The sequence below is a fragment of the Mirounga leonina genome, unplaced genomic scaffold (genome assembly GCF_011800145.1).
Source record: "Mirounga leonina isolate KUSES-001 unplaced genomic scaffold, KU_Mleo_1.0 Mir_197, whole genome shotgun sequence".
NCBI classification, from domain to species: domain Eukaryota; kingdom Metazoa; phylum Chordata; class Mammalia; order Carnivora; family Phocidae; genus Mirounga; species Mirounga leonina.
Window position 1 is genome coordinate 550,970 of NW_023270494.1, and position 24,335 is coordinate 575,304.

At 46.6% G+C, this 24,335-nt stretch overlaps 1 protein-coding gene across 1 annotated transcript in view; it reads right to left on the reverse strand.

Annotated features, from left to right (window-relative positions):
* Positions 1-24,335, reverse strand: part of FOXK2 (forkhead box K2) — a 67,449-nt gene that overhangs the window by 21,060 nt on the left and 22,054 nt on the right. The window contains exons 2-3 of the mRNA XM_035025706.1: positions 5,052-5,246; positions 1,787-1,934 (exon numbers count right to left, since the gene is read on the reverse strand). Coding sequence (XP_034881597.1) covers positions 1,787-1,934; positions 5,052-5,246 — 343 coding nt within the window. The remainder of the gene's footprint in view (positions 1-1,786; positions 1,935-5,051; positions 5,247-24,335) is intronic.

The following is a 24,335-nucleotide window of genomic DNA, read 5'->3' on the forward strand; positions in this document are numbered from 1 at the left end:
AGAACGTGGACATCCCTGCTTCCAGCGCACTCCAGGCCACAAGTGGCTCCTTGTCACTGTAACAGTTCAGAACCCCACATACATGTGCACAATAAGCCCACTGGGGAGAGGGTCCACCCCTGGTTGTGAACTGGAGAATGTACGAATCAACTTAAATGAACCACGAAGCATAACAGTGAATGCAAACAGGAAGCTGCCAAAGAATATATTCAAGACAATACTTGTTACATGAGGTTTGAAAAATGAGCAATTTAGACATTGCTTAGGGATAAACACAAACGGAGTAAAAGAAGAGACAAGCAGAGGACTGACAGACAGACAAGGCAGGAAGACAGACCTGCTAAGGAGAGGAACATGGACTTTAGCTGCCCAGGCCATGCTCCGTCCTGACAGCCAGCGGTGCGGACATGTTCCACGAAGAAAGACAGAATCATCTACAACCCCAGCACCCCACTTTTAAATAGCTAGTATTTCCTGAGCACTTACACTGGGCTCTGCCCCGTCTGTCCTGAGTGGACACACTCTGAGCTCTACACAAAAGGGCCAGGCAGACTGGCACCACTGGAGACCACCCCAGGGACCAGGGAGAGAACACGAAGCCTTCTTCACTGCGCTTATGCCCTTCAGTGTGTTTCCCTGTTAACCTTTCTTCTCTATGTTCCTAAAAACTTTTTTTACTGAAAAATGTAACACGGACAGGAAAGCCCATAATACATCCTTATCAGCTGAAAACAAATTTTTATAAAGTGAATGTCAGTACAACCAACACTAGATCAAGACAGAACACAGCCCACATTCCAGAAGCTTCCATATGCCCCTTGAGCCCACAGCCTCTACCATTATTCATGACATTTTATAGTAATCACAATCTCGTGACTAATTACAAGTTTTATCATCTCAGAATGCATCCTGAAAAAATACAATTTAGTTCTGACGGATTTTAAATAGGCAAATGGACAAAATGGAATCCTACAGAGGGGTGCCTCTTTGTGCCTGCCTCCCCTGCCCAGCACACCTTGTGTACGAGGCTCCTGGCTGCAGCAGACGGGCATGGCTACGGCACATCCATTCCATGGCCATGCCGTGTTCTACCGCGCAAATACATTACATTTTATACACAAGTAATTAAAATAATATTATGCATTGCTTTATGTTTTTCACTCAGCATTATGCCAAGGACACTTCCACACTGTTAGCTATGTTGCATGACAGTCCCCTGCTTGATCATTCTTCTCTTATGGGGCATTTAGGCTGCTTTAAATTTTCTATTTTATATAAACTAATGTTTGAGATTTTTGCCATTTCCTTTAGACACAGCCCTAGAAGGGGCATTCCTGGGTCAAAGAATAAAAATATGCAGGGTCACAGCGTGGACCATCTCAAAAATGTGTGTTCTGTGCACACATGCATTCAGACAAAGTGCACGCACAACCTTCCACATCTGTGACAGCAGGACGAAATCCCAGGAACAGTTTCCTGGGCCACAGTGCACATCTCCTTGTGAGGACCACAGGCTTCTCTTGTCTTTCACCGGCTCAGCTCTCAACACCTGGGTCCACAGCTGCCAATGGGGAGCACCCAGTGCTAAATGACCAAAAGAATTCAAGACCCCCACCCCAAGAACATGCTCAATAGGGAGGGGCCCCACAACCAGCCATGCATCCACTCTGACGTGCACTTCTCAAAGGCCCTGGTCGGGGTGTTCATAGACCTGCAGATAATGAAGTGAGGATAGCTGGCTGTGTTATGGCCCCTGGGTTCTGTTTCAGGGCTATAAAACATTTACCTTTGGGCTGTCTCCACCAGAAGCTTCCTTTTCATTCTCTGGCTGTGAGTTGTCGGCCATTAAATTGAGGTCAGCTGGTATCACACGGCCCATTTTGTACCCCGAAGACCCTGCTCCCCGGGGGCTGGATGGGCAGGAGTTTGCAGCACTGTGGATGGGAAAAGGTCATTGCTATCAGTCTATTACAGAACATATGTCACACTGTGCTTCCATGACCCGTTCTGATTTCAAGTACAAAACAGGAGCGTATCAGAATTTCCTATGGAACATGGCCTCACTAGTTCTCTGTGAAGGTTAGGGTCACTCCAGGAAACACATGGAAATCAGGTATCTGCTTCACATGTGTTATTTTACATAGTCAGAAAACAAACTCTCAAAGGGGGTGGTGGTCCACCTGTTTCACCAGTGAGGAAACTAAGGCTCACGATGGTTCTGGAACTTACCAAGGACACCGAACCAAAAGTGATGGCCCCAGGGCTCCAGCCTGGCAGAGGGACACAGAGCACATGCTCCGCTGACTCCCTTCCCATCAAGGACATGGCCTCCAGCTACACCAGAAAGGTCAGGGACAGTCTGGAGAGAGAGGAAGGCGGCCAGGCCAAACCCAGGCAGCACACAGAGGGGATGAGGCCGTGGACATGGACCCAGGCAGCATCAGGCCCTGGAGCACATGTGTCAGGTCAGTTGGACACAAGACACCCCAAACACAGAAACAGGAACCTATTTTTTCCCGATTATTTATTTATTTATTTATTTTTAAAGTAAACTCTACCGCCAACATGGGGCTGGGCCACACAACTCCAAGATCAAGAGTTGCATGTTCTATCGGCTGAGCCAGCCGCACACCCAAGAAACCCATTTTTAAAAACGTGTGCTTTTTTTTCACCAGGCAGGGCTGGGGTGCTGCTTCTTGATCTCGGTGATAACTGAAGGCCATCCATACTCATCTGTGGTGATTCCCCAAACCACACATTTGAGCTCCTGTTCCCTTTTCTATGCAGGACCAGACTTTAAAAAGAATGAGCCACGGAAGCAGGACACCAAGGTAAGACAGTCTAAGAAATCCATCCAGTTATACAACAGTATGTGCGGTTAGATCGGAGTTGTATTTAGGGGGGAGGGGAAGACAAGTATTGCGAACATACAGAAAATTTCTGGAAAAAATACCTAAGAAACAGGAGTTACCTCCAAAAACCTGAGCTGAGAGTGGAGCAGGAGAGGCAAGGGGAGGGGGCGACACGCTCCTGGCCTGGCACCCTCCGCAGCAGTACCAGCCGCTCCCCCAGGAGCACGCACTCACTGGATGGGTGTTTACTTCAGGCCAGGAACCACTCTCAAAGTACCGGGAGAGGAGCAGCAGGACTGCGCGGAACCTACACTTCACCGTCTTGAAGACTAGCTAACGTGTAAGAAGTGCTGACGCGGGGAAGGTGAGTGGCCCTACAGGGCTGGACGCTGGGTCTGGAAAAGGCAAGTCGGCTTCACCATAGGCCGTCCACAGCCAGGCTCCCACACGGCTGTCTTGCCCAGTGAGGGCACTACACCGCTCAACGCTGGCCACAGTGTGAGGGACCGGGGCGTGAGCACGGACGACGAGCAAGGAAAGTAAGAGGAAGACAGAGCAGAAGGCGAGGAGAGGCTGGGTCAGGAGCTGTTTCCCTCCCCCCGCCGGCCCCCCGAGTGTCCACGCCGCTTGTCTAGTGAGTTGGGGTGCCACCTCCACAGCTGCTCTCCCACTGTGGGACACAGGGCCTGCTCCTCTTCCTCTGTGAACTAGCATACTTTCACAGTGCTGAGCAATAATCTGGCCACGCGGCTGCTGGCGGCTGCCGACGGCTGCCTCTGCATGGACACAGTGGCTGTCTGGTCCACAGTCACATGCAGACGCAGTCAGCTAAGTGGGACAGCCAGCAGAGCAGCCACAGGAGGAGGCAGGGGAGGGAGGGGCCGACGGCCGCTGCCACGCAAGACACCAGGCCTGCGGCCGCAGGAGCACAACCAGTCCACTCACCACTCCCTCCACTTACAAATAAACCCACACACACAGCCTCCCAGAAGGCCTACTGCTGATGCTCACTTTTAAGACAGGAAATAGAAGTGTTCAGCTGAAAGGCGTAAGCCAGAGCCCGCCAGTTCTCCGTGTGCCCTCCCTGGCTCTGCCACACGCATCGTCAGCTTGGGCAGACGAGACAAACCCCACCCCGCCGCCCAGCCGTGCCCTGGACAGACCTGGACGGCAGGGGCCTGATCAAGAGAGCAGCACGGTGTTCATTCTGCACCTCCATCTCCATCACTCACAGCCAAGATCACGCCTCCCCTCTTCCGAGAGCCAAGAGAACCTAGCGGACTGACGCCTCACAGCAGAGTTCCACCGCAACCACACGCAGCAATCTAACCTGCTCCAAGCACACACGTCAGCACGATCCCGTGGCTGTTCTTGACCTGACCCTCAGCTACTGTCCCCTGAGAGCTCAGCACAACCTGACCATTGTACTCTGGCTTCTGGCTTCTGCACCGACAGTGTGCCCCAAAGCCGCTCACCTCTGCTCCCTAAAGCACCCAGTCTCTCTTAAGACATGACGAACACAAGTTTGTCGCTTCGCTGTGATCAAACTCATCAATCTGAAGTATAAGTCATCAGAATTTACATGAAATTGCAGCAAACTCGGGGTGCCTCAGACAGTTAAGCATCTGCCTTCGGCTCAGGTCATGATCTCAGGGTCCTGGGACCGAGGCCCACATCGGGCTCCCTGCTCAGCGGGGAGCCTGCTTCTCCCTCTCCCGCTCCCCCTGCTTGTGCGCTCTCACTCTTTCTGTCCAATAAATAAATAAGATCTTAAAAATAAAAAGAAATTGCACCAAACTAAAAAATTTCAAAATGCAAATGAAAACATATCTCAGAGTTTAGACCAAAATGGTAATCACCTGCCCCTTCAACTTAAACTCAAATACAGAGAGTCCCTAAGTGAAGACCAAGAACATTTGGGAACTGTGTTTCACACGCAGGCAACTGGGAGCAAAGGGTGTTCGAAAACTGAATGGCATGTGCAGCGCCCTCACACCTCCCTCTCCGCGTCGTGTCCACTCCAGAAGGGAGCGGCACCGCTATGTGCTCCTGCCCGTTACTGTGACTTATGACGGCTTCTGCAAGTCCCAAGGCAGGAGGTGAGGAATGAAACTGGGATGTGGTCATGGACGGCTCAGCAGGCACGCCCCCGCAACCCGACCCTATGGTGACCCCCACCCACCAAGTAAGCTGCTGTACCTGATGGTTCCCGTGGGGGAGGGAAGGGGACTGATGAGGTGGGCCATGGTGTCTGGAATGTTGATGGTCAGGGGCGAGATGTGGGCCTGCACAGGCTTCACCGGGGATTCGGGGGCCTCCTGCTTCTCTCTCTTCTCACTGGACAGGGCAGTGAACGTGATCTTGATGTTTGTGCTCGGGAACCTGAACGTGCACCTGAAAAAGAAAAGCCTGCTGTCAGCACCTATCTGCCAGACTGGAGGATGGTGTCCCACCCGTAGCAGGACACAGAGCCCAAGTGTCCCCAAATGCCACTAGAGCTTCATCTTCTGTGGAGAAGCCACCGAGAAGCCCACTTCAAGCTCCCCGCATGTGTTACGATTCGCTTAATGAATGAAACCACAAAAAGGCATTTCATGACTTTAAAACACTAGTAAATAAATACGTTCTTTAGACCAGCCAAATATAAGGAGAAAAAAGACTCAAACGTGACTTAATCTGCATTATTCCTTTGCAAATAAATACACAGGTCTATCTGGGTCATTAAGCAACGTAATTTTGTGGCTGTTTCTTAATTAAGAAAGAAAAATCATTCCTTTTGAAGAATCCAATCACCTTTTTTACTGAGCAAACAAGAGCCAGAGATATTAAATTTTGGAGGAAAAGGTTTACAGTTCAATACTCTGGTTTACCTTTAATATAGCTTCCTTGATATAACTGAAGTATATTTATTTAAAAAAAAAAAGTAATGCAAGCCAAACATCTTTAAAGAATAAAATTTAAAAATAGCTCCACAGACTCCTGGTCTCTCCCTGGTCTCACATCCAGTTAAACAGTGCCTGATTTGTGTGTATATAAATGGCCAAACAACCAGCTGATGGTACTCAGCTGACCTCTGTATATCCATCCCAGGGCACCTGTCTTGGTGGTCAGCTCCACCTGCCACGGAAAGATCCAGCATGTGCCATGGAGAGCAGAGGTCCCTCCCACTTCTGGTGACATTTTCAAGGTAATTCTTCCCAATGCTCTAGTTGAGGGCTAGAAAGGATGCCATTTGGCAAGGTTTTGACACTTGCTGCCTGGTCTCCTCCCCCTACACTCCCCCCTTCGAGTGCACTGACATCAGGTTCCCTGCCTCTTTACTTCCCTCATGAGGCACACCAGTCAGTCCTGTAGCCTCACTGGACAGAGCAGAACCTAAGTGACTGCCTCCTTCCTGGCACCCAGCACCCACACCCTTCCCTGTTCCTACCTCTTGGGGCTCCTTTTCAATCCATACTGGACTCTCCTTTACATCCCCATGTCTAATGCCCCAGACCAAGACTCACAGCGTCTCTGTGCTTCTCTGTCCGCATTTACTGCCTGGGCAAGCTCAGCCAGGCCTGTGACCTTCACCTCTACACACTCCCAAATGACTCCAAAATCCACATTTCCTACACTCTGGACCTCATCTCTCACCACCTTCCTGATGCTGCCCTCTGTACCCACACTGGGCATCTCTAATAAGACCTCACACCAGCTCCTCCCCAGACCTCCCCTTGGCAGTGAATGGTATCACCCAGTTGCTCAGGCCAGAAACACAGGATTCACCCAGCCTATCTGCTATGCCATCAGCTCTCATCTCAGAACATACCCATCATCAGAACTGAAAACATCTGCTCTACCAGAAGCCCTGTTAAGACACTAAAAAGACAGGCCATCCTTTTGCCTTGTTCACCTTCTAGGAGAAAATTTTTACAAATCACATATCATCAAAGAACTCATATCCAGGGCACCTGGGTGGCTCAGCTGGTTAAGCGACTGCCTTCAGCTCAGGTCATGATCCCAGGGTCCCGGGATGGAGCCCCATATTGGGCTCCCTCCTTGGTGGAGAGCCTGCTTCTCCCTCTTCCTCTGCCTGCCTCTCCCCTTGCTTGTGCTCTCTCTGTCAAATAAATAAATAAAATCTGGGGCGCCTGGGTGGCTCAGTTGGTTAAGCGACTGCCTTTGGCTCAGGTCATGATCCTGGAGTCCCGGGATCGAGTCCCGCATCGGGCTCCCTGCTCAGCGGGGAGTCTGCTTCTCCCTCTGACCCTCTTCCCTCTCGTGCTCTCTCTCATTCTCTCTCAAATAAATAATAAAATCTTAAAAAAAAAAACAACTCATATCCAGACTATAAAGGTTACAGTAAGAAAACAAACAATCCAGTTAGAAAATGGGCAAAAAACTAAAAAAACAAACACAAAAAACACTTCACCAAAGATATATAGGTGGCAAATAAGCATGAAGAGATGTTCAACCTCACTAGCCATTAGGGCAAGGCAAATTAAAACTGCCATGAGATATCACTCAATGCTGGAATGGGTAAAACTTAAAAGACTGACAACACCAAGTAATGGTGAGGATGAGGAGGAAGAGGTCTCTCCTACACTGCTGGTGGGAAGGTAAAAAAGTGCAGCCTTCTGGGACATCATCCTGGCAGTCTCTCCTACAGTCACACACGTGTCTCAGAGGACGAGGACCAAGCTGGGCCAGGACAAACACACACTTACATTCACAAAGAAACCTGCCCAGGAATGCTCACAGCAGCTTTCTTTGGAACGGGCAAAGGTGGGAAACCACTCCACGGTCCTCTGATGGGAGTAAACAAACTGTGGTTCATCGCATCACGGAACACCGCTCAGCAACAAGCCGGCATGCGCTACTGGTGCAGCAGCCACCGCGAAGGGTGCCGTGCCGAGTGAAAGAGCCCCCACAAGCTTTATCCTCCCTCAACCCTTTTAGGTAATCCTTCCTTCCTCCCTCAGTCTACACCTGTGGAATTAAAAAAGGCCCAGCTTCATATATTAAAAAGGTAATTAAAACAAGATCACATGACTACAACAAACGAGAAGACCACAGTTAAACACCCTGCACCTGCCTCTTTATTGCTGGTATGAGATCTGAATCAACTCTAGGCTTAGAGAAGGTGACTGGGAGCCCACTGGCCACTAAACTTTTAGCACAACATATATGACAACTATGGAAGGGTAAGTTTTCCTCCTTTTCCTCCCATATATAGTACCTGAGCCCCTGTCCTCAGACAAATCACGCTCCCCCCCACCCACGTCACCATGAAGGCCAGGCTGTCAGAACAAGCTCTGTCATCCAGTGCACAGGCCTCCATCTGGTAGAGCAGTTACCTCTCTGTGGCTTTCTCACCCATAAAACAGAGATGGCAGCATCTCCCTCCTAAAGCGTCCTGGTGATTAATTCAGATAATATTTAGCAAAAACTCAGATGTTTGTTAAGATGAAAAAAACAAACCACCTTCAGCCCCACTTCAAGATGTCAACACTTACTTCTACAGACAGTATCGTCCACCCTGCTGTCTGTCCCACTGCCACCCTGAGAACTTACAGGAGGCCAGCCTCACGCAGAGCAAAGCATACACACCTGCCGCCCCCCGAGTGGTGCAGAAGCAAGAGAGCACTGGGCACAACTCCAACAGGGGAACTCCAGAACAGTGAGCTCTTCCCTCCCCCATGGGGCACATACATGTCTCTCAGCCTTTATTTCTGCTTTTCACAAAATAAGACCACACCCTCCACGCTGGTCCTCAGCTTGTACTTCTCCCGGAGTGCCACCCACAGCATCCGTGCCCACACAAACAGCTGAGTGCTGCCTGAGGGACAGGATACTGCCCCATCAAGGGCCTCCTTCCTTGGATCTGAGTCCCAAGGCTTCTGACTAAAGGCAACGATCGACACTGCCCCGACGGTCTCCAAGGCGCAGGTGCTGTCAGGAACCTCAAACTCCCACATGCACACAGGGTGTCCGGCCACCTGCTGATAGCCTTCGACCAACAGCATGTGAGACTTCCATCCTGGCCACCACTGGACACTGATGCCACCAACCCCACCCCCTTGACAGGTGAAAACGATGAAATCTTTCTGCTTTCATCTAAGAGGAAGCTTCTTCTCATACACGTATGAGCCATGAAACATACTTTCAAACCACCCAGGCATCCTGGTAACTTTATTTTTAAATCTGGGTTCTGATTACATGGGTGAGTTTTTGTGAAAATTCATCAAGTTACACCTGTTCTAGGATACATATGCTTTTCTGTACAAACAGTATCCTTCAACAGAGAGGAGTTATTATTTGAAAAAGCCATCAATGGGGCACCTGGGAGGCACAGTCAGTTGAGCATCTGACTTTAGATTTCGACTCAGGTCATGATCTTTGGGGTCGTGGGATTGAGCCCCACATAGGGCTCTGCGCCCAGCGTGGAGTCTCCTTCAGATTCTCTCTCCTCCTCCCTCCCACTCACTCTCTCTCAAATAAATAAATAAAATCTTAAAACAACAACAACAACAAAAAAAAAAACGGTGGGGCACCCGGGTGGCTCAGCTGGTTATGCGTCCAACTCTCAATTTCACTCAGGTCATGCTCTCAGGTTCATGGGATAGAGCCCCACATTGTGCCCTGTGCCAGCAGGGAGTCTGCTTGAGATTCTCTCTCCCTCTGCCCCCCACCCCGCTCACATGCGCTTTCTCTCCTCAAATGAGTAGATAAATCTTAAAAACAAAAAAAAATTAGCAAAATGCTGATAATGTGACAAGGGCTGTTTTCCACACTTCTGTGCTAACAATGGCCTATTTCTTTACCTGGGTTGTGATTACACTAGTACCCACATTACAGATATAAATGATTCTTCTATGTAGGCTATGTTCAAAGCAAAATACACCACAACTGTTTTCAGGTTCTCTATGGAGTTCTATTAGCTTTGAAATCCTCACTCCCCTCAGGGTAGGTGAAGGACCACCACTTGACTTTTCTAAGCTAGAATTAAAAAACAGCAGAATAATTTTGATTAGCTGCCTCACAAAACTAAAAAGAGCGGCAAAACACTACAGTAGCATGAAGGTGAAGATAAACCCAGGTGAGGGGATCCCCCTCAGACCTCTGCCTTCCCAACACCACCACCAAGTGGCCTGAATTTCAGGGCTGGAAGGCCCATCCTGTCTGTGCACCCTGATCCACTTCCCTGCAGTGGCAAGGGTGTGAGTGCCCATGTCTCACACCTACCGTCACAATACCTAACATGAGGTGTTCTTTAAAAATACTTTAATTGAGGGGCGCCCAGGTGGCTCAGTCGGTTAAGCGTCTGATTCTTGATTTTGGCTCAGGTCATAATCTCAGGGTCCTGGGATTGAGTCCTGCATCAGGCTCTGTGCTGGGCATGCAGCCTACTTAAGATGCTCTCTGTCCCTCTCCCCCGCCTCATGCACGCACACTTGCTTGCACACTCACTCTCTTAAAAACAAAATTATATATATGTAAGTGATCCTGAAAGCTTTGTAATGAAGCTCAATATAAGAATATGCATCTGTTCATAAGACCCTGACAATTATGACAAAATAATAGAGGGAAGGGAAAGATGAAGAAATGAATAGTAAGACAAGCTAGTCAGATAGCAAAATCACAAATCCCTCAGTGAAAACGACCAGAAGCGTGAATCACAGGACAGCAGCCTGGGGGTACTGAGCACCTCTGAGAACTGAGAAGATGCACATCTTGAACCACAAATCAAAACTGACAGCAACACAACAGTTGATGGTTTCAAACATATGCAAAGGACCCTGATAAAAAATTAAGTTTCTTCGGCGCCTGGGTGGCTCAGTTGGTTAAGTGACTGCCTTCGGCTCAGGTCACGATCCTGGAGTCCCTGGATCGAGTCCCGCATCGAGCTCCCTGCTCGGCAGGGAGTCTGCTTTTCCCTCTGATCCTCCCCCCTCTCATGTGCTCTCTCTTTCTCATTCTCTCTCAAATAAATAAAATCTTAAAAAAAAAAAATTGTTTCTTTTACTTGAACAAATGTTAATCATTTTAACATGGATTCAGACTTGCAGGTACCCCTCCCTCCCCGTACTCACTCTCCTATACTTGGTGACTGAAATGGGAACTCTTACAAGTGAGATCTGCACACCAGTGGCCTCAGTCTAGAGCTCTAAATAATGAGATTTGCAGAGAGCCTCTTGACATCCTTCTCTGCTGTGGCACGGATCACTCAGACACAGTCCCTGAGCTGGAAAAATCTCACGAGTGTGCTCCATTTCTGCCTACTCAAAAACACATCTGGATGCAAATCAGTCATTATTAGGTTAACTCTGGAATCACTCAAAAAAAATTTTTTTTAAAGATTTTATTTATTTATTTGACAGAGAGAGACACAGCGAGAGAGGGAACACAAGCAGGGGGAGTGGGAGAGGGAGAAGCAGGCTTCCCGCCAAGCATGGAGCCCGATGTGGGACTTGATCCCAGGACCCTGGGATCATGACCTGAGCCGAAGGCAGTCGCTTAACCGACTGAGCCACCCAGGCTCCCTGGAATCACTCAAATTTTTAAGAGTATTTCAGAAATTTTAAAAACTCTTCACAATTTGTTATTTTACCTAATTCAATGATCTACCCACACAGCACCAACTCGGTCTGGTGCCTCACAGATGAGGAGACCACTCTGGAAGGAACCAGAGTAGTGCAGTGGTGCAGGGGAGAGACCTGCAGATGCTCCCTCTCCCGCCATGGCTCAAAGTGGCAGCAGTGTCCCCATGGTGGGGTGCACACAACCTCACCTCTGGGCTTCTTGCTAAGAATAACTAACACGATCTCACCAGGAGGAAAAACATCAGACAAATCCAAATCATCCTACATAAGAACTGGCCTGTAGTCTTCAAAATGTCAATGCCACAGGAGTCAAAGAAAGGCTGAAGGGTGGTGACAAATGAGAAGAGAGGTCAATGCAACTGTGACCCCGTTCCGGAAACAGGTCTGGTTTTTCTTTTCCAGTGAAGGGCATCAGCAAATGACCGCTGAAGTCTAAGCAAGGTCAGTGGGCTAGATCCACAGTACTTACTGTACCAGCGCTAACTGGCATTCGTGCCTGTGCTGTTATGGAAGAGAATGTTTTTAGGAAACATGTGGAAATACTTTAGAGGTAAAAATCCATCATGCATGCAACTTACTCTCAAAAAATTTCAGAAAAAAAATGAGAGAGATAAAGCAGGTGTGGGGAATCTGGGAACATGGGAATTTTCTGTTCTATTTTTACAGCTTTTCTAGAAGCCTGAAGTGATTTCAAAGAAAAAGAAAATTATTTTGGAAACTTTAAAAACATCCAGTGCAAAGCTCAGTGACCTAGGCCAGGTGTGCCAGGCTAGGAACTGTGCACGATGTCCAGAACGTCTGTGACATCTGTGACAAGGTGAGCGCACGCGCACGCACACACACACACATACACACACACTGTTCAGAAACCATCTGACTCTCCCAGCTGCTCACCTGCTTGTGTTTCACAGAAGTACCAGTCCACACCTGAGTGGCCTTTGCCACTGACAACCTGAAGGCCTGCTCTGGGACATAACCCTCGTCGTCATCTCTCTTCTGCGGGCGTCTATGATATTGTAGAATCCCATCAATTTTCAAGCACAACTTTGTAGGACACCTGACAGTTAATGCAATGTCACCTTGAGGCGCCTGGGTGGCCCAGTCTCTGTGTCTGCCTTCGGCTCAGGTCATGATCCCGGGGTCCTGGGATCGAGTCCCGCATCGGGCTCCCTGCTCAGCGGGGAGCCTGCTTCTCCCTCTCCCTCCGCCTGCTTGTTCTCTCTCTCTCTCAAATAAATAAATAAAATCTTAAAAAAAAATTCACCTCACTGTAATTTTCACTGACTCCTGATCCTCGTCCTGGGCCTCATAAGCACTACGACCCAGTTCGGGGGTACACAGGACAACACCACAGCCACATTCACACAGTGACCCTGACACCTGCATACTCTCATTCACCCAGCACAGGTGACATCTGTTACATATACACACCACCCCATCACCGGGCTTCACATTTGACCTAAGAAGCTGTGTGGTCTGTGGTGACACCATATTCCATACTCTGGATTTCTCCTCCCCTTGGAAGAACATGTGTCCCATCTTAAATGCAGCAATAGTCTCACAGAGCAGCATCTCCCAAGCCATGTTCCTTCAGCACAGCACTGAGTGTCCTGACACCCAACATCTACCAGCCAGCAAAGCTGAGTCCTGCTGTGGTGACAAATGGCCCCCAGATCTCTGTGGCTCACAGCAAAGGTTTGGATCTAGCATCTATCATTTGCACACTACCTAGCAGCTGGTCTGCTCCACATTTCCCTCACTCTGGGACCCAGGCTACTGTGGTGGCCCCATTTAAGACACTGTTGGTCCCAAGGCAGAGAGAAAAAACAGAAGGTAGGAGCCGAGTCCCACAGCCACACTTGTGCAGAAGGAGCCCACAGGAAGGACCTCCCCAATAAAACATCACCTCCCCCACGACAGCAATACCAAAGGGGCGTCTGGAAAATCGTTTCAAATCCTTTCGCCTACGCAACTAGCCAGAGACACTAAGCTGAGTTGCTGACCTGTTTTCCAGGGGAAGAAATGAAGAGACCAGTTACTCTAAGTCATTCAGCTTTAACAAGTGACAAAGATAATCTAATGTGAAGGGGGAGAAAATCTCATAATTTAATCTCACAACCAGCAAAGGAAAAGGCTGTGTTAATAAAAATGTGTTATACGGGGTGGACAGTGCTCTGGGGCCATCAAAGACTTGGTGTGAGCAGCAATGATCACTAAGAAGGTGGAGGGCAGCAGAATCCTCCACGTTTGAGGAAACGTGTAGACTGTTACACTGAAGAGTAGACTGGGAGGTAAGAGTGGGAACGAGGGAGCCAGTGAGGAGGCTCCCTAGGAGCCCAGGCTGTGTGGCACTTGCCCCTTGGGGGCAGGGAGGACAGAGAGGGGGCTGGGTTCAGAGACAGAAGCAAGCAGCCTATGGCTACACTGCTAAGTGTGGCTGAGGGAAGAAGACCCCAGGATGGCTCAGGGGACATCAGTACCAATTACTAAGATGCCGGTGGGTGGGGTGGATGAGGAACAGGTTAAGCGGACACATGACGTGAGAGGTGTCCCTCAGCCCCCACCCCAGGGAGACGTCCCCAGCCCTTAGCGAAGCCCAGCTGGAGACCCGCCTCAGTGTCCTCAGCACAGAGGGTACGTGCGCCACGTCACAGAAGACAAGGAGCCTGAGAAACCCGGCCAGCTGGTATCAAGAGAGAGAACCACCTTAGGGACTCAAACAAGCACTCCTTCCAAGAAGGATCATTACCACGGGAGTTTAAAATGGGTTCCAGTCCCAACTGAGCCCTGACAGCAAGCCACGCTTCTTTTTTTCCTGCAAAAATGGAAGAAAGTTCCTCATCCTGAGCCCTGAGGAAGACTGAAGCCAAAGAGACACTTTTGCGCACCATTCTCTTTCACTCGTCTCCTCAATTGTGTGAAAGAAACACTGAAACTTATAATGCCGCCTTTCCTGAACTGTTGCCCCTAATTGATCAAACTCACCAGTGACTCATCAGTCACCCCCTACCCCACGCTGCCTCTGCCACGAGCTAAGGAACACACCCACCCCACAATCAGTCCTGCTGACAGGCCCCCCCGTCAGGAGCCCAAGGCTGCCACCACCATCAGTCGGAGATGGCCCCAGAGTCCGGCGAGCACTCCTCTGCCCCAGAAGGGGGTTGCAAAGGGACAGCAATGCCAGCCCAGGGAAGGGCCGTGTTGCCTCTCAGAGGAAGCAGTGGCTATTTAAAGGGCACAAGTTCTAAGTAGAGTGCTTGACCAAGTTTGAGACAATTCGGGACAATGAAAAATACACCGGGAAAAAAATCAGAAACCCCAAGCAGTCTTACTTTTGTCACACCTCAGCAATGAAATTCAAGCAACTCACCTATCACCTCAGCTTGAACTTCTTACCTTGCAAACTGCCAAAACACTAGTTTTCTATGAAAACCTGTGAAATGTGATGTGATGGTGTGCATTAAAGCAGGCCAGGCTGTTTTAGTCTTTATGAGGTTCAGCATGAATCTTCTAATCAGAGACTCAAAGCCTGTTGCTTCAGTGAGACACCTGCAACTGGGGCTCAGGAACCACCTGCTGAGCCCGATCTTTGAGTGAAGCACTTTACTGCCACGCTTGGCTTCAAAATGACTTAGAAACTACACAGCTTATGAAATAAAGCTCTCACATACGGAGAGGGCCGGCTGTGGGGGCACGTGCCAGTTCAGTCACACAGGTGCTGAGCTCAGAAGGGCCCACAAATGAGGTTTAATGCTCTACTGCCACCATCTTGAAATCCTCAATAATTTCATTTTTGAATTTACGTTTTGTAAGTGAAGCCCAGTGATACGATGGAGCACAGGCCTGAGGCCTGGAGCCCCAGCTCACCTACATCTTGCCCTCCTGCACCAACAACCTCCTCCCATGACCATCCTCTGTCCCAGACGGGGCTTGGAAGGGACACCTTGGGTATCTGGGAGGGTCTGCACTTGCCCTCAGAGTGTCCCTCGGCCTAAGATCTGGCACGTGCCTCCACAGCCGGCCCTCTCCACATGTGAGAGCTTTATTTCATAAGCTATGTAGTTTCTAAGTGCTTCACTCCAGACTAATGAGGACTTCCATTAGTTGTGAGAAATAACCCCATCAGCCCTCTTTCGTGTGAAAGGCCACATCCATGGCTCTTGGTGCAGACGGCTGGGTGGACTCTGTCTCATGGACAGCAGCAGCAGACAAGTGCACGGAGCATACAGTAGGTGCTCAATGAGAAGAAACACTTCTCTGAGGTGGGACTGCTCTTGAGATTACTCTATCCCAAACTTGCCCAAACACTCATGTTGAGACCAGAGCAGGTTCTCCAGCACACACACATCTTGCCCAGATTTCACTCGTAAGAGAAGCCCTAGTGCAGTGCCTGGGCTTCTTCCCTGTACTCAGCTTATAGCACTTCCTTCAGCCAATGCAGAAAACCAGGAGCCTCCAAAGAGCTTTGATTGTACACCTTTAAGTGAAAAGTGAAGCAGGAGTCAACAAATGAATATGTACAATATATGAATAATAAGCCATCAAGAAATGAAAAGGCGGGGGGTGGTGGGGTGGCTCAGTCGGTGAAGCGTCCGACTTTTTTTTTTTTTAAGATTTTATTTATTTATTTGAGTGAGAGAGAGAGAGCACAAGCAGGGGAAATGGCAGGCAGAGGGAGAGGGAGAAGCAGGCTTCCTGATGAGCAAGGAGCCTGATGCGGGGCTCAATCCCAGGGTCCTGGGATCACGACCTGAGCCGAAGGCAGATGCTTAACTGACTGAGCCACCCAGGTGCCCCTGATTCTGATTTTGTAAGAAAAATCAGCAGTTTGAGATGTTGATGATATTGTAATCTGTTTATAACGATGACCTAGGTTCAACACTCATACATTTCAAATTCTTATATAAAGAGCAAGTATTTCTGAGACTAAGGGTGGAAACCTGAAAGAGGTTGAGGTGTTCGTGGGTAGTGGGAGACATTAGCTTTCTAAATGATAACCTGTGAGCTGTGGGAACAAGGGGAGTTGGCCGACCCTCCTCCTAAGCCCTTAACCTCTGCTCTTCCGGAACACACGAGACTTTCTGCCATCTTTAAGAGGAAAGCATCCGACTCTTGATTTTGGCTCAGGTCATGATCTCAGAGTCCTGAGATCGAGCCCCGCATCGGGCTCTGTGCTCAGCAGGGAGTCTGCTTGAGATTCCCCCCCTTTGCCCCTCCCCTCCCACTCTTAAAAAAAAAATGAAAGAGCAAGGAACAAAATAAGAGGAACATTTGTAATACATATATCTCACAAATGACTTGTGTTCAGGATATATAAAATTCAACAATAAGAACACAAAAAAACCCATTAAAAATGGTTAAACAGACTTCTAATAAAGACTGGCTGGCCCAGTCAGCAGAGCATGCCACTCTTGATCTTGAGTTCAAGCCCCATAGTGGTCCTAGAGTTTACTTAAAAAAAAAAAAAAAAGAAGGAGAAGAAGAAGACAATGATGATACAGGAATGGCTAACAAGTATGTGAAAAGATGCTCACATCATTAGTCATCAGTGAAATGCAAATCAAGCCACAATGAGTTACTACTACACATCCACTGAATGGCTGATATAAAGACTGACAAAACCAAGCACTGACAGGATACAGAGCAACTAGAACTTTCTCACACTGCTGGTGGAGTACAAAATGGTGGGACAGCTTTTGAAAAGTTTGTCAGCTTATTTGGCCAAGAGAAATGAGAGCATCTGTCCATACAAAGACTTGTTCATGAATGTTCACAGAAGCATGATCCAAAATATTCCAAACTGGAGACTTCCCAGGTAACCAGCAACTGGTGAATGGATCACCCAATGGCGGTATGTCCATACAAGAAAATACTTCTCAAATACCACTCAACAATGACAAAGGAAAAACTGCCCAAACAAGCAACATGGATGAATCTCAGAAAGGTTAATCAAAAAAAGATAAACTGAAGAGTATACACTGCATGATTCAATTAATAAGAAATCCTAGAAAAGATATGACTAGTCTACAGTGATGGAGGCATATGAGTGACTGCCTGGGGCTTGTCACTGGCAGTGGGATGAGGAGGCAAGACTGCAAGGAGGCAGGAGAAAGATCTTGGGGAAGAAACATTCTATTATTTTGACTGGAGTTTTGGTTACACAGGTACATACATTTGTCAAAACTCTTTTAAAGGGACCCTTAAAACAGCTTTGTCTTATCCTATGTAAAATATACCTCAAAAAATTGTCATCTAAAAAAAATAATCTGGCAACAATATATTCATATGTGTGTAAGTTATACTACCATATTATACACTATAAAACAAAAAAAAAAAATAGCAAACAGGATGAAAAAAATAACAAGTATATTTTCTTCCTAAACTCTAAAAGATCATCTCGATCTCTTTCTGGGGTGCACACACCGACTCTGGAGACTAATATCCTAGAGACGATGTCACTTTTGTTTTACCTGTGAAGTTCCAAGCACAAGGAATACAGTGTCTGGGATTGTGGGAGGTTTTTCCCTAATTTTACTGAAATATAATTGCAATATAAAATGGTATTAAGTTTAAAGTGTACAATGTAGGGGTGCCTGGGTGGCTCAGTTGGTTAAGCGGCTGCCTTCAGCTCAGTTCATGATCCCAGGGTCCTGGGATCGAGCCCCATGTCCAGCTGCCTGCTCAGCAGGGAACCTGCTTCTCCCTCTCCCTCTGCCTGCCTCTCTGCCTACTTGTGCTCTCTCTCTATCTGTGTCAAATAAATAAAATCTTTCAAAAAAAATAAAGTGTACAATGTAATGATTTGATATGGTATATATTTAATATGTATGTATTACAAAATGATTACCACAAATAAGGTTAGTTAACATCTATAACTTCACAGTTACGATTTTGTTTGCATGTGGTGAGAACTTTTAAGATCAACTCACCTAGCAACTTTCAAATATACAACTGAATATTGTTAACTATAGATACTATGCTGTACATTATGTCTTCAGGACTTATTTATCTTATAACTGGAAGTCCGTACCCTTTGACCACCTTCAACCATCTTCCCCACCCTAGGATTGTATTTTCTAGATCATTAATAAGGCTGCCAATTACATAGTCACAAGAGAGACCACTGTATTGAGTTCCTTATCAAACGGTGAGTTTTTACATATGTTTGACATTGGGGTAAGGCATTTCATCCTTTGGGCACTTTATTAAAAGATTAATTCCCACTTTATAGGAACAGAAAAACATAACCCAGAAGGGAATGGCAAGGTCTGCTCTCTGAACAGGCAGCTCTGACATGGGGCCACCCTCCACCACACCGAGGTGTTCTGATGGTGAGCCCATGCACACACACTTCTCACTTGTCAGGTGAGCTGCACACAAGAGATGTACATCTGCGGAACCTGCAGGAAAGCATTCTGAAAATACTACGTTGAATGGCCAATAAGCACATGAAATGATCCTCAATATCATTCGTCATCAGGAGAAATGCAAATTACAACCACAAAACACCACCACTACACACCCAGTAGAAAACCTAAAATGAAAAAGAATGCCAACGCTGATGAAGCTGTGAAGCCACCTGAATGCTCACTTACACGGTGTCAACGGGGTGTAAACTGTACAAAGCATTTTCCAAAGTGGTTGCACCTACGAAAGCTGAACATATGCACATCCTGTGAGCCAGCACAGCCACAGAGCCAAGAAGCACACCCAACAGAAATGTGTGTGCTCATCAAAACACAGCTACAGGAATCACGAATTTTCAATTACAGAAGTCTTCCAACTTAAAAAATATCTAGAAAATACTCACGGCAGCACTGTCCATTATAATAGACCAAAATAAAACGACCTCACTGTCCAACTATAGCAGAACATCAAATTGTGGTATATTCACATTACTGAATACTTTACAGCAATGAGAATGAGTGACTGACAGCTAAGTACAAATATATGGGCTAATCTCACAACCATTTTATTCAGTGAAAAGCCAACGGTACTCTCTGAAGTCCATGTATTCCATGTATACAAAGTTCAAAAGCAAACAAAACAATCTCTAGTTCAGAATTCAGGACAATGGTTCTGTGGTTGGGAGGGGCCCTGTGGGATGCTGATCATGCATGCAATGTTTCTTAACTGGGGGCAGATTACATGGCGGGTTGTCATTAAGCTTTACACTTAGGACCTGTGCAATTTTGTGTGTGTGCATTGCACTAAAACAACAACAATTATGTTATGGAAGGGGGCAATCAAGAAATTACTCTCAAGGTCCAGGTGAGAAATTACTAAGGCAAGAGCTTTGTAGAAGAAGGAAGGGTAAGAGACAGGTGTGAGAAATGTCCAAGTGAAATGACTGAGACAGAGACATAATTCCACCAATGCAGAGAAGCAGAAAAGACCAAGGACAGGGTGAGTCCACCACCCTGGAGGGACCACACCGACTCAGAGGAGGAAAGGAGGGCACCTGAAATAGACAGAAATAGGACTGCAGACTTAGAGCTGGAGGCTTTAAAGCTACTGAATGAGGACAGCCACCTGTCAGCATCTTGCTCGCTCCTCATAACCCTACTACAATGACTTGCCGTCAAGCAGCCCTACACCCTATACAAGTCCACAATCCCTTGTTCACAAATTCCAAGAGACAAACAGGTCCAAAAACCCTGACCTGAAATCATCTGGTAGCCAATTCTGACCCAAACTGAGAAGGAGCTAATTGTAGCCTTTAATTATCCTGCTTAGAATATTCATGTATTTCATGACAGAAATTCTAATGTGTTGAATTACAGGGTGCTGGGAGTATGAAATAATATACAGTACACACATTGTATTACTTTTCTAAGATTCAAACTACTCTGATTCCAAAACACCTCTGGCTCCATGGGTTGAGGGTGGGAGCTGTATATATATACTGCCTGTTGGCTAGGCATTGTGCCATTTTCCTAAAAACTTCTCCAGAAATATTCCAATTTGTTTAAGGGCAAATCAGATGGCTTGGTTCAAAAAGAATAACTCCATTAAGCTATTGTCCAGAGCAGAATATCAATTGGTGTTTTTGTTGTCATTAATAGGCAATGAATTCACATACATAAAATTTAAAAGCTACCAAAGAGTGGAAACTAAAAACAGCAAGATTCCCTCCTTCCTATGGCATTCCCGCTGCTCTGGTTTCTAATGACAGCTCTCAAAAGTAGACCCCAGAACTATTAAACTATTCAAATAAACAAGTAAACAGCAAGCCCTGGGCTGCAAGCAGACAAATGGTGCCTGCCTCTCTGCTCAACCATTTCTCTACCTCCCCAACATGGAACCCCCAGAGGAGGCGCCCACGAAGCCCTCTTTAAGAAGGGGTTGTCTAGGGGCGCCTGGGTGGCTCAGTCGTTGGGCGTCTGCCTTCGGCTCAGGTCGTGATCCCAGGGTCCTGGGATCGAGCCCCGCATAGGGCTCCCTGCTCAGCAGGAAGCTTGCTTCTCCCTCTCCCACTCCCCCTGCTTGTGTTCCCTCTCTCGCTGTGTCTCTCTCTGTCAAATAAATAAATAAAATCTTAAAAAAATAAAAAAATATATATATAAAAAAAGAAGGGGTTGTCTATATGCAACAAGCTCTTTTTCACCTACTGCCTCACTGGCAACTAGAATCCCACTTTTGGGTCACGTTTGGGCCCTCAATAATTTGATCAGCCTCTCTTTTTTATTTTTATTTATTTTTTTAAAGATTTTATTTATTTATTTGAGAGAGAGAATGAGATAGAGAGAGCACATGAGAGGAGGGAGGGTCAGAGGGAGAAGCAGACTCCCCGCCGAGCAGGGAGCCCGATGCGGGACTTGATCCCGGGACTCCAGGATCATGACCTGAGCCGAAGGCAGTCGCTTAACCAACTGAGCCACCCAGGCACCCTGATCAGCCTCTCTTTTTTAAAAAAGACATTTCGGGACACCTGGGTGGCTCAGTTGGTTAAGTGTCTGCCTTTGGCTCAGGTCATGATCCCAGGGTCTTGGGATCCAGCCCTGCATCGGGCTCCCTGCTCAGCAGGGGGCCTGCTTCTCCCTGCTTGTGTGCTCTGACAAATAAATAAAATCTTAAAAAAAAAAAAAAAAAAAGACATTTCATCAGGAAATCCTGACACATGCTACAACACAGATGCATCTTCAGGACATTATGCTATGTAAAATAAGCCAGATACGAAAGGACGAATACTGTATGATTTCATATGAAGTCCCTACAGCAGTCAAATTCATACAGACAAAAGTAGTTTGATGGGGCTGGGAGAGGGGGGCGGAAGAAGGGGAATGGGCATTATTGTTTAACAGGGACAGAGTTTCAGTTTTACAAGATAGGAGTTTGGAGACGGACAGTGATGACAGTTACACAACAATGAGAAAGCGCTTAATGCCACTGAGCTGCACATCTGTAAAGTGGTTACGATGCTTTTTTTTAAATTAGGCTCCACGCCTAGTGCCGAAACCAACATGGGGCTTGAACTCATGACGCCAAGATCGAGACCTGAGCTGAGATCAAGAGTTGGACACTTAAATAAGCCACCCAGGCACCACAAGACAGTAAATTTTATGTAATGTGTATTTTACTGCAAATTTTTAAAAAATTTGTAAAGAGCACTTACAATTGTGTCTGGAACATAGTAAGCAACTCATAGGTATTGTTTCTTTCCTTTTTTTTTTTTTTAAGACATTTTATCAAGAGAATGGGAAGGGAAGCCAAACTAGAGGAAATACTTGCAAAAGACACAGCTCATAAAGGGCTGTTACCTAAAACATACAAAGAACCCTTAAAACTCAACAAGAAAACAACTCAATTTAAAAATGAGCAAAAGATCTGAACAGACACCTCGCCAATGAAAATACACAGATGGCAAACAAACATATGAAAAGATGCTTCACATGATATGTCATCAAGGAAAGGCAAATCAAAACTGAAATATATACAACAAAATGGGCGAATCTCAAAAATATGCTGAGTGAAAGAAGTCAGACACAAAATACTATATATTCTGATTCCACTTATGTGAAATTCTAAAACAAGCAAAATTAATCTATAGTAACAGAAGCAGATCAGTGACTGCCTGGGGCTAAAGGTTGTAAGGAGACAAAAAAAACTTTTTTAGGTAATGGAAATGTTCTATATTTTGATCACAGTGGTGGTTATACAGGTATATCATATGTCAAAACTCATTGAATTGTACATTATTGGTGTATTTTATTGTATACAAGTTATGCCCCAATGAATTTGATTTAAAGAAAAAAAAAGAAACAATGAAAAACCACCACACACCTATTAGAGTGACTAAAAGCTCGAACACTGACAACACCAAATGCTGGCAAAGATGCGGAGCCACAGAAACTATCACTGCTGGTGGGAATGCAAAAACAGTCCAGCCACTTTGGAAGACAGTCTGTCAGTTTCTTACAAAACTAAATATACTCTTACCATATGATCCAGCAACGGTGCTCTTTGGTACTTACCCAAAGGAGCTGAAAATGTGTCTATACAAAAACCTGCACATGGATGTTTATAGCAGCTTTATTCATAACTGCCGAAACTTGGAAGTAACCAAGATGTCCTTCAGTAGGTGAATGGATAAATAAATTGTGGGACATTCAGACAATCAAGTATTATCCAGCACTAAAAAAAAAAAAGTGAGCTTTCAAACCATGAAAAGACGTGGAGGAAACGTAAATGCATATTACCAAGAGAAAGAAGCCAATCTGAAAAAGGCTATACAGTGTATGATTCCAACTCGATGACATTCTGGAAATGGCAGGACTGTGGAGGCAGTAAGAAGATCAGCTGGTACCAAGGACAGAAGTGGAAATGGGAAAAGATGAACAGAGCACAGAGGAATTTTAGGACAGTGAAACTGCTCTGTATGAGACCACGATGGTGGACAAGTGTCATTACACATTTGTGCAAACCTGTAGAACACACAGCAGTGAGAGCGAGCCATAATGGACCCTATGGACTCTGGGTGATGATGACCTGCAACAAATACACTGCTTTGATGAGGATGCTGATAGCGGGGAGGCTGTGTGTGTGGAGAGGGGGTGCATGGGAAATCTCTGCTCTCTCCTGCTCAATTTTGCTATGAACTTAAAACTGCTCTAAAGTCTATTACCAGAACAACAAAAAAGACATTTCAAAATATTATTCTAATAGCATATCCAGCTTCATTTAGCTGGCATTTCCAAATAGTTGAAGGAGGAAATAGGTTTAGAAACCCCCACATGGGAAGTGACCTCTGACTTATGATGGGGGTGTGTGTCCACACTGGCAACATTATGTCTTTAAATCCACTCAAGTTGTTTAACTGACTTCATTCACATCTCCTTCCTAAGGTAAATAACCTTAAGAGTAGCCAGAGACAGTTTTAAAAGGAGTAAACAGAAAAAAACACGAACAACACAGCAAGCACAACCCGCACAATGGGAGACCAACTCCTGGCCATGCAGCTCTGGCCACACTCTGCCCCCTTACCTCCCCCGCCTGCAGGCTCCTTTTCTCTTTTTCTCCCTTCTAATCTCTGGCAAGCCAACATGAGCTTCAAAGATACAATGCAGTTTAGACAGTACGCTAAGCACAGTAAGGCCCTTTTCAGACATTTATCAGAAGTTTTCCTTCGAGTGCCACATCCGGTTGTCACACAAATTGTCAAGTTGTAACGTACAGATTTAATTTTTTAAAAAAGATTTTATTTATTTATTTGAGAGAGAGAGAGAGCACGAGTTGGGGCAGAGGGAGAAGCAGACCCCCTGCTGAGCAGGGAGCCCGATGCGGGACTCGATCCCGGGACTCCAGGATCATGACCTGAACCGAAGGAAGATGCTTAACCAACTGAGCCAGCCAGGCGCCCCTAGATTTAATTTAATAAACAAAAATTTTTAACTGTAGA